Source organism: Cupressus sempervirens, chromosome 7 (assembly GCF_028749045.1).
Source record: "Cupressus sempervirens isolate cs-2001-9-10 chromosome 7, ASM2874904v1, whole genome shotgun sequence".
Classification (NCBI taxonomy): Eukaryota; Viridiplantae; Streptophyta; class Pinopsida; order Cupressales; family Cupressaceae; genus Cupressus; species Cupressus sempervirens.
This window is the reverse complement of record NC_143124.1, coordinates 868,020,726-868,030,236: the sequence shown is the minus strand read 5'-3', so window position 1 is coordinate 868,030,236 and position 9,511 is coordinate 868,020,726. Positions and strand designations below refer to the sequence as shown.

General features: G+C 33.8%; 1 protein-coding gene across 1 annotated transcript; it reads left to right on the top strand.

The window, feature by feature from the left end:
• Positions 1 to 3,213: 3,213 nt before the first annotated feature.
• Positions 3,214 to 7,672, top strand: LOC149550215 (cyclin-dependent kinase B1-1-like). Its single transcript, XM_089793313.1, has 8 exons — positions 3,214 to 3,518; positions 5,850 to 5,991; positions 6,218 to 6,279; positions 6,415 to 6,526; positions 6,724 to 6,817; positions 6,922 to 6,991; positions 7,077 to 7,215; positions 7,352 to 7,672. Exons 1-8 carry the CDS (start codon positions 3,322 to 3,324, stop codon positions 7,442 to 7,444), a joined length of 909 nt encoding a protein of 302 aa, XP_089649439.1. The 5' UTR covers positions 3,214 to 3,321; the 3' UTR covers positions 7,445 to 7,672.
• Positions 7,673 to 9,511: the final 1,839 nt, after the last annotated feature.

Below are 9,511 nucleotides of genomic sequence, written 5' to 3'. Positions count from 1 at the left end.
AATTTTTGTCTAAGGAAATAAACCCATACTTTTCTAGTTGCATCATCAATAAATGTAACATAGTAATGAGAGCCACCAAGGGAAGATACTTGAGCTGGTCCCCATACATTGGTATGCACAAGCTCTAATTTCTCCCTTTTATTTTCCTTCCCAGTCTTTGCAAAACTCACTCTCTTTTGTTTTCTATACACACAACTTTCACACAAATCCATATTAACACATTTCAAACCTAGTAAAACTTTTTTTGAATGAAGTACTTTCATACCTTTCTCACTCATGTGCCCAAGTCTGTTGTGCCACAACACTGTATCAAAATCTACAACAACTATTTGTTCTCCCTGCTCAACTGCAACAATTGTTCCTGAACATTCATTTTTGTCTTAAACAATTAAAATAGAAGGAACAATATGACTTGTACAAAGATATAAGGTGCCTATTGTCACACCTTTTGCTGCTATAAAAGAACCTTTTGAAACCTTCCAATTTTTATCATTAAAAGTAACTACACAACCCTCATCATCGAGTTGCCCTGCCGAGATTAAATTCCTACTCAGCTTTGAAACATGTTTTACCTCATGTAGTAGCCAATGATTTCCATCTACAACTTAATCTTAATTTTTCCCTTTCCAACAATCTAACAGGGTTCATTATCCCCCAAATAAACAAGCCCAAAATCCCCTTGGATATAATCAATGAATAACCTCTATGAGGTGTAGCATGAAATGAAGCACCAGAATCTAAAACCCATGAATCATCAACACTTTCTAAAAATAGAAGCAAAATATCCTCTTTGAATTTTTTACTTACCCCATTTGCCTCCTTATCTCCATCTGATTTATCTCCTTCATTTTTTTTTTGATTTCAACAATCTTTCTTTTTATGCCCTGGTTTTCCACAGTACCAACAATAGTTTGGTCCTCTTGATTGAGACCTCCTCCCCTTTGACTTTCCTCTTGATTTCTTATGATTTCCAAAGTTACTTCCTCTCTTAGTCGTTCTACCCCTGCTTTGTGCATTCAAAGCACTTCCTGATATAGATCCACCTGAGGTTTTCCTATGAGTTTTCTCACTCAAAATAACACTGATCACATCATCATATTTTAGGGTACCATTACCAAGCCATTCCAGCTTTTAGGCAAAGAACACAAAATCAAGAGAGCCCTAATTTCTTCTTCAAAATTGATACCCATAGAAGATAACTGACTAGTAATAGTATTAAACTCATTTAAATGATCTGCAATAGATCCACCTTCTGCCATTTCATATTAAATAAATGCTTCATGAGAAATACCTTGTTTGAAGTGGAGGGCTTTTCATACAGTGTCGCTAGGGTTTTCATCAATTCTTCTATCGTCTTCACTTTTGTAATATTAAATGCCACCGATGGTGCTAGGCATAATTGAATGCTTCCAAGTGCCTTTCTATCCAAAAGATCCCATTCATCATTTGACATAGATCCCTGATTCTTGGCTTTGCCTTCCAACGGCTTCCATAAATCCTTCTGATAAAGATAGTCTTCCATTTGCATCTTCCATAACTGGAAGTTCTGCCCATTAAACCTATCAACCCTCAACTTACCCTCTTCTGCCATTGCTCCCACTCAACTATGAGACTCCCACTCAATTGTGAAACTTTCCTGTAGAGGATAACTGAAAGACAACCTCGCTCTGATACCACTTTTTAGGATAAAATCACGAACAAAAATAACAATTACATGCAAATATAACCAGTAACAGAAAATAATAGATCACACAGAAAAGAACACAGGGCACCAAGATTTAACGTGGTTCACCCAATCCCTACACTACGTCCACCAAATAGCAAGTCCGATCTTATTGCAATCCAATGATTACAACCTGATTACAATCTGTAATCCCTTACAGCTCAATACCGCCGCAAGAAGCAATTTCACATCACAACATAATGAAAAATACCTAACCCTAAACCCTTTCATACAAGTATTTTATGCCGTTCTAGGGTTACAACATGTCGGCCATATGTCGGCTACAACATCGGCCACGACCCAAAAAATCAAAGAATTTATGATGTATGTACAATACTTTCCTGATTAGTCACCACAATCTAACAATCTTCCACTTGGGGACTGATCAAGCTCCACATTAAACAACACCCCATATAAACTACAATGCTCGATTGACAAGACCTTCCTAATACCTACAACTAACAACTACCTTCATATATACACCACCCTATGTTACAAAAAAATGTCTCATAAATTACCAAAAAAAACATGAAAGATCTAAGTTAAACTAGGTAGTGGGGACTTTAGAATTTTTTTATTAGTGCTTGCCTTTAAGGCAATATTATTACTTGCCTTTAAGGTAATACTATTGTATTGACTTGTGCACTATTAATCAATTAATCTCCACCAATTATAATGATTCATTTTTTGTTTTTTCAAAATAAACATACTTCTACCAAAGTTAAAATTTATAATTCTCAAATTTTCTATTTTAAAGAAGTTATTTATCTGAAGTATCATCGGTTGAAATGAATATGCCTTATACAACCACTTTTTAAGGATACACAAAATCATTCCCAATTTTTTTTTTTTTTGTTTCTTATTATAAACTTTTTCTTAATAGAATTTATTATGTTGATAATAGAAATTTTCAACATAGAAACTTCTAATTTTTATATTACTCTCTCTCTATCGTGATATTATAATATTTAAATTTTATTCTATCTAAAATATAATTTTTGTCTTCAAATAAAAATAAATTATATAATAGATTATTATTTTAAAAATATTTTAATTTTATAGATATGCAATCACATATCCAATGTCACATCTCCACACAATAAAATCATCTTTAAATTATTTTTCTTAAATTCATTATTATTACTACTTGTCAATTACACATTCTAAATACTAACATCTTATAATCAAATAATTGTTATAATTTTATAAATTATACTTAACTACATAACTAAAGGTAAGTACTATGGTAAGTACTATGCCATTATATGAAACTTGTTAACATTGGCAATCTCTTTAGGCAGTACCACATCGTTCCTTGATGTTCAAATATCACATAGGTGGCAATATGATATTTTATCCTTTTTTAAAGGTTTAATATTTAGTAGGTCGAGAATATTAATATGTTCAAATCCTAATCCAAACGGTAAAATGTTTTGAAATGGATTCTTGAAGCGGCACAATTTAAACGGCTATATTTCCTGTCTTTCCATACAAATTCATTCTCACTCTTGCTGTATTGTTGTAATGCTCTCGGAAACATTCATCTGAAAGCAGGCTTTTAGTTTTCAATTTTTTTCTGAGATCTACATTTGATAGCAATGGATGCGTATGAGAAGCTGGAGAAGGTTGGAGAAGGCACGTATGGGAAGGTTTACAAGGCCAAGGATAGAAAGACAGGGCAACTGGTTGCTCTGAAGAAGACCAGGCTTGAGTCTGATGAAGAAGGTGTCCCTCCGACTGCCCTTCGTGAGATCTCCCTTTTACAGATGCTTTCTCAGGATCTTCATGTTGTCAGGTAAATTACCTTCTTCTATTTGCTCTTCTTTCTGGGCTATGTTTTAGGCACAGGGGTTTGTCTGAAAAATGGCATAGGGGTTTGTCTAATGGATATGCGTGCTCTCTGAAAATGCAAATGGTCTGATAAGGGTTAGTTTTAAATGGATTTGTGTACGGTCCCGGTTTCCATAAAATATGTTCGTAATCCATCTTATTTCTCTGTATGCGATCTTCCCTGTTTCTTTTAAGATCTAGGGTTTTGTCTGAAAAAGGGTACTGTGGATATGTGTGCTCTATGGAAATCCTAATGGTTTGATAAGGGTGAATTTTAAATAAATATCTGTATTGACGTCTTGCATAAAATACAGCTTATTTCTTTTTGTCCACTCATCCCTGGTTTTATTTGGATTTTAGGTCCTTGTGTCAGCACATGTATGCCCTCTCTGGAAACCCGTTTGAAGAATCTAGATCAACGTAAATGGCTCCTTTAAGCAGTCATTCCTAGCTTTGTTTTGGATTTTAGGCCATTTTGTCAAAATACTAATCAATGGCAGTTTCCCTTGCTTTGTTTTGGGCTTAAGCCAGTCCCAAAATGACGTATGCGAATACTGAGGTTGCATGTGGCTTTTGTTTGTCTGTCAGTGTCTTTGAATTTGTTTTGGTATTAGGGCACTGAAAAATTGTTATAATGCATACTTACATTCTAAGGGAGAGGCGTATTCATATGTATTAATGACATCTTTGTATACTTCAACGTGCATGGCCTCTCGGTGTAGTCCTTCCCAACTTTGTTTTGGATTTTAAACCATTGTGTCAAAATAGTAATCAAGGGCGTCTATACGGTCGTCCCTGGCTTTGTTCTGGGTCTAAGCCAGTCCAAATATGGGACTATTTGAAGCTCCTACTTTTGCATGCATTGTGTTTTTAGGATGAAAAGAGGAACCCACCAAACAATTAATGAACAATTAACTAAACAGAGGTCCCTCGCGTCCGTACACACGCAAAACCTTTTTCATGCATAAAACCGCCAACGTTCTGGTCATTCCTAAATGATTGTCAGGGTCTGCAGTTGTTTTTGCCCCTAGTTTATACTATGATCATAACATCTGAGAAACCAGACTTGCTTGCAGTAAATAGTTTATACTCTGGTAAGACTTTTGAATTTGCTGCAATTTGAATGAATGTCAAAATAGTGTCAAAATAGTAATCAATGGCGTCTATGCGGTCATCCCTGGCTTTGTTCTGGGATTAAGCCAGTCCCAATATGTCATATATGAATACTTAGGCTTTTTGTGGCTTTTGTATATCCATTCACTGTGTGTGTCTTTGAATTTGTTTTGATATTAGGGCATTGTGAAAAGTTGGTAGAATCTATATTAGGGAGATCGAATTTCCGCAATCCATTAGTTAAAATTAGAGTGCATGCTTCTGGATTAGATTGTATTATGGAGAGACATATTCAATATGTAGGCATGCCCTCTTTGTATATTTGTTTTGTGTGTTTGTTTTTGTTTTAGGTTATAGGCCTGGTTTGTAGAAGAAGCCTTTTAAATTTGTTCTTGAATCTTCAATCTATTAAAGGTAAGGTGGAATAGATTCAATGCATATAATCATTATATATGTCTGGCCTTGTTTTGGAATTTATTATGTGGGTGAGAAGCAGGTTGATAGTGCATTTGTCCTGCCTTTTAATTAATATTTTGTAATGGCCTCTTTACATATGCACCAGATGTGCCTGGTAATGGAGTGTATACATTAATTAAAATTCTATTACCTTCAGTATCTCTGTTACGTGAGTGAATCTCGAGATGTCTAATCTTGGAGCATACCTTGAGGTTCATTCAAGAAATGGAAATACTGAAGGTAATGGAGTATCTCTGATTTGACCTTTCTTGACAAGTAATTAAAACTTCCTTCTTGTTTAAGGTTTAAATAATCCTTCAGCTTTGTGTGAAAAATTGAACAGAATATTTTTAGGCTTAAATTAACCTAAACTTTAGTAGCAAAAAGATGTTAGAATGTATCTATGTATCTATGAATGCTTTCTCGAAACCACACAGTACAATGGGGAGACACTCAATGTGCACATAATCCCAGTATTAGTAATTTTCATATTTTTGTGAAAGTTTATTAATGTCCGTGTATGGGAGAGATTATTCAATTGTGTATGTCCATCCTGCATCTAGCTCTGTGGTTTGAGTTATCCTTCTATTTTGTTCAAAGTGCCTTAAGAATGTTGAACGAGCCTGTTTTGAATTTAATGCATGTCTTGTTTCAGAATTCTTAGATTTGATTTCATCATGCTTTGATTTTACTGCATGCTATTTGGCTTACTGAAACCTTTGTGCAGACTACTGGATGTGGAGCACACTGAAAGCAAAACTGGAAAGTCCCTTCTCTACTTAGTTTTTGAATACATGGACTCTGACCTAAAGAAATATGTTGATACTTTTCGCCGCAGCCAGACAAAAATGCCTCCCAAGTTGATGAAGGTATGCTGTTCTGTTTGTAATGTTCATTTTTTAGTGTGCAATGGTCTTTTTCCAGCACATGCTAGGCTGAAATGGCTTATATTTGCTAGCAAGTGAAATTACTGAAAATATGGCCTCTTCCAAGAATAGCATCGAAATTTTAAAAAATGTCTTATTTTCTAATATCTCATTTCAAGATCGACTTGTTTTGATTATTGTGCTTATTATGTTAATTATTGGGTTGCAGAGCTTCATGTACCAGATATGTAAGGGAGTGGCTTTCTGCCACAGTCGTGGTGTAATGCACAGGTGCAGTTCTACTGTTCTACCTGTCTAAGATGTATTATACTATTTTGCAATGGTTTAGGAATGGTTTTATAGACTGTTGGTTATTTTGGTTATAGACTGTTGCATATAAATGATATTGGCTATTTTGGTTTTCAGGGATTTAAAGCCTCACAATTTGCTTGTGGATAAAGAGAAGGGTTTGGTCAAAGTCGCAGATCTTGGATTGGGAAGGGCGTTCACCATTCCTATCAAGAAATACACACATGAGGTAAAAATTTGATCTCCTATAAAATTTGAGTTGATGCCTGTAGTATAATAATTCAATTTATAAGGTAGAATTATTTTTCCTAGAACATGAATTTTCAATTAATTTTGTTAATGTTGTTGGTGGCTAATAACATTGAGTCAACTAATGTTTATGATTATATAGTCAGCTTAAATTTTATATTATGATTCGTAATGCAGATTGTAACTCTCTGGTATAGAGCACCTGAAGTGCTCTTGGGAGCCACCCACTATTCCACACCTGTGGACATGTGGTCTGTTGGTTGTATATTTGGTAAATTTCTTTGGTCCCTATTTGGTTTAGATTTGTATTTGTTTTAGATTTGTGTTGCTTCTTATACTGAAATTTGCTGAGAATTTCAATTCGTTGTTTTGCAGCTGAAATGTCCAGAATGCATGCTCTCTTTCAGGGAGATTCAGAGCTGCAACAACTTCTTCATATTTTCAGGTATGTAATTGTTTGAGAAAGAGATCATGATGGTTTCTATTGCAAGGCCATTGTAATCACATTGAGAGGGCTTTTGTGTATTTAGGTATCTTGGAACTCCGAATGAAGATATATGGCCAGGAGTGACTAAGTTGAGAGATTGGCATACCTATCCTCAATGGAAGCAACAAGATTTAAGCCTTGCTGTTCCTGATATGGAACCAAATGGTGTAGATTTGTTGTCTGTAAGCATCTTCCATTCATTTTCATTCATTTTATTTCCATCCATTTTTATTTCATTATCACCTATTTTTGTCCATTTCAATCAACTTTGTATACATGCAAGTAAAGTAACAACAAATAATTGGTATCTTCTTGCAGAAAATGTTGATTTATGAACCATCCAAGAGAATCTCAGCCAAAAAGGCAATGCAACATCCTTATTTTGATGATCTTGACAAATCTCAATTCTGATTTTAAGCCAGATTTCTGAAAATGCCCAATTTTCATAAAAAATTATTTAGGTTTGTACATGATATGTGGGGTACATGATACTATTTTCATAGCTTGGGTGTGAGCTACATGGGATACCTAGGATTTTTTGTCTAAACAAGGAATAACGATGGAAGTAGCTTTTATCTGAATTTCAATTTTCCCATACTTGGGAAGCGTTTTTAATAATATTTAATCTTTTCTGTTGAATATCTAGTGCACGTGTCTTAAATAATATTTAATCGTTTCTCTTGGATATCTTATTCAGCTCTCTTATATGCTTTTTTCTTTTTGGGAAACCCCGTTTCATGAAAAAGATGTAGACAAACTTTTGAATATCTTGTAGAGAATGTGTGTTGTTAATGATATGCTCAATTTGTTTGTCTAAATGGAAGTAGTAGCTTAAAAATCTAGAAGTTTCAATATTTGGTTGTAGGGTACATTGGATACATGGTACATGACCTAGGTTCTTTGCAATTTGTTTGTCTAAATGGAAGTAGTAGCAAAATCTAGAAGTTTCAATATTTGGTTATAGGGTACATTGGATACATGGTACATGACTCTCTTAACTGAAATTTGTTTGTCTAAACATTGACTAAACATGGAAATCGGAGTGCTTCATTTCATTTTTTGTATACTTTCTTATGAATTCTTTAAACTCACAGTTATTAATAAAATATTTGATCTTTAAGCTCATAGTTGACGCAAATAATAGCACTCAATCAAATCCAAATGTAATTAGAGTAAATATTTAATCTCTGAATACATAGTTGATTTGAAAAAACAGCACTCAATCAAATACAAAAGTAATTAGAGTAAATATTTAATCTCTGAATACATAGTTGATTTGAAAAAGCAGCACTCAATCAAATCCAAAAGTAATTAGAGTAAATATTTGATCTCTGAATACATAGTTGATTCATAAAGCAATTTGAGTAATTATCTGCCTTTTCTATTGAGAATCTTGTTTCTCGAAAAAGATAAAGTTGACAAAGTTTCTAATGTCTTGTAGAGAATATGTGGATCATGATCAAATATGGTGTGTTTACCAGGCTCTCTGAAGTTTGTTTCAATATTCCCATACTCCCATTATTAAGTCATGGTTATTAATAATAATAATAATTTAATCTTTGAACTTATAGTTGATGGAAAATATACCACTCAATCAAATCAAATTCAATTTGATTAGATAGTTGATGCAAAAAATATCACACAATTGAATCCAATATCTATCCCATCTGTTTTTTTCTTATTGAAAAACCTTGTTTCTTGAAAAGGGCATATAGTTGATTCATAAAACAACACACAATCAAATCCAAAAGCAATTTGAGTAATTATCTGCCTTTTTCTATTGAGAATCTTGTTTCTTGAAACAGATAAAGGTGACATAGTTTCTAATGTCTTGTAGAGAATATGTGGATCCATGATCAAATATGGTGTGGTTTACCAGGCTCCATGAACTTATCTGTTGATGGAAAAAATACCACTCAATCAAATCCAAATTCAATTTCAAATGTCAGTTTCAATATCTGTTGTTGAAAAAACTTGTTTCTTGAAAAGGACAGTTGACAGTTTCAAATGTCTTGTAGAGATTATGTGGATCATGATATGCTCAAATGTGTTTGTCCGAAGTATGAATAAGCTGTTGTCTGAAGTTTGTTTCGATGTTCCCATATCCCATTATTAAGGTCATCTGTCATTTTCTAGCTTATAATCCCCTGATTCTATAAAGAATTTACAGAAAATATGTGGGTAAGAGATTATAATATTTTACAAATGTAGCAAGATAGTTCTTTTGATACATATATACAGCCTTAGCTTTTATGTACGTTGCAAGGCAGTTAGATTGAAAGATACATCTCTGGATTGTTAATATTTTCGAAAAATATCCCATTTAACCTATCTACCATACTGTAATTGAACATCCCCTATTTCATGGCAGAAAAAGTATATGAGGCTTAAGACATCCATATAGAGAATATGTAATGTAGTTAAGGGTCTGTTTGGCCGCGGGCATAGGAATGGAGAATAGGCATGTAATATTGGGAA

Excerpts from the sequence above, each read along its gene's own strand:
- LOC149550215 (XM_089793313.1), top strand. The coding sequence starts at position 3,322 with ATGGATGCGTATGAGAAGCTGGAGAAGGTTGGAGAAGGCACGTATGGG. Across the intron at positions 5,992-6,217 it reads TGCCTCCCAAGTTGATGAAG|AGCTTCATGTACCAGATATG; the intron begins GTATGCTGTTCT and ends ATTGGGTTGCAG. Across the intron at positions 6,527-6,723 it reads TCAAGAAATACACACATGAG|ATTGTAACTCTCTGGTATAG; the intron begins GTAAAAATTTGA and ends TTCGTAATGCAG.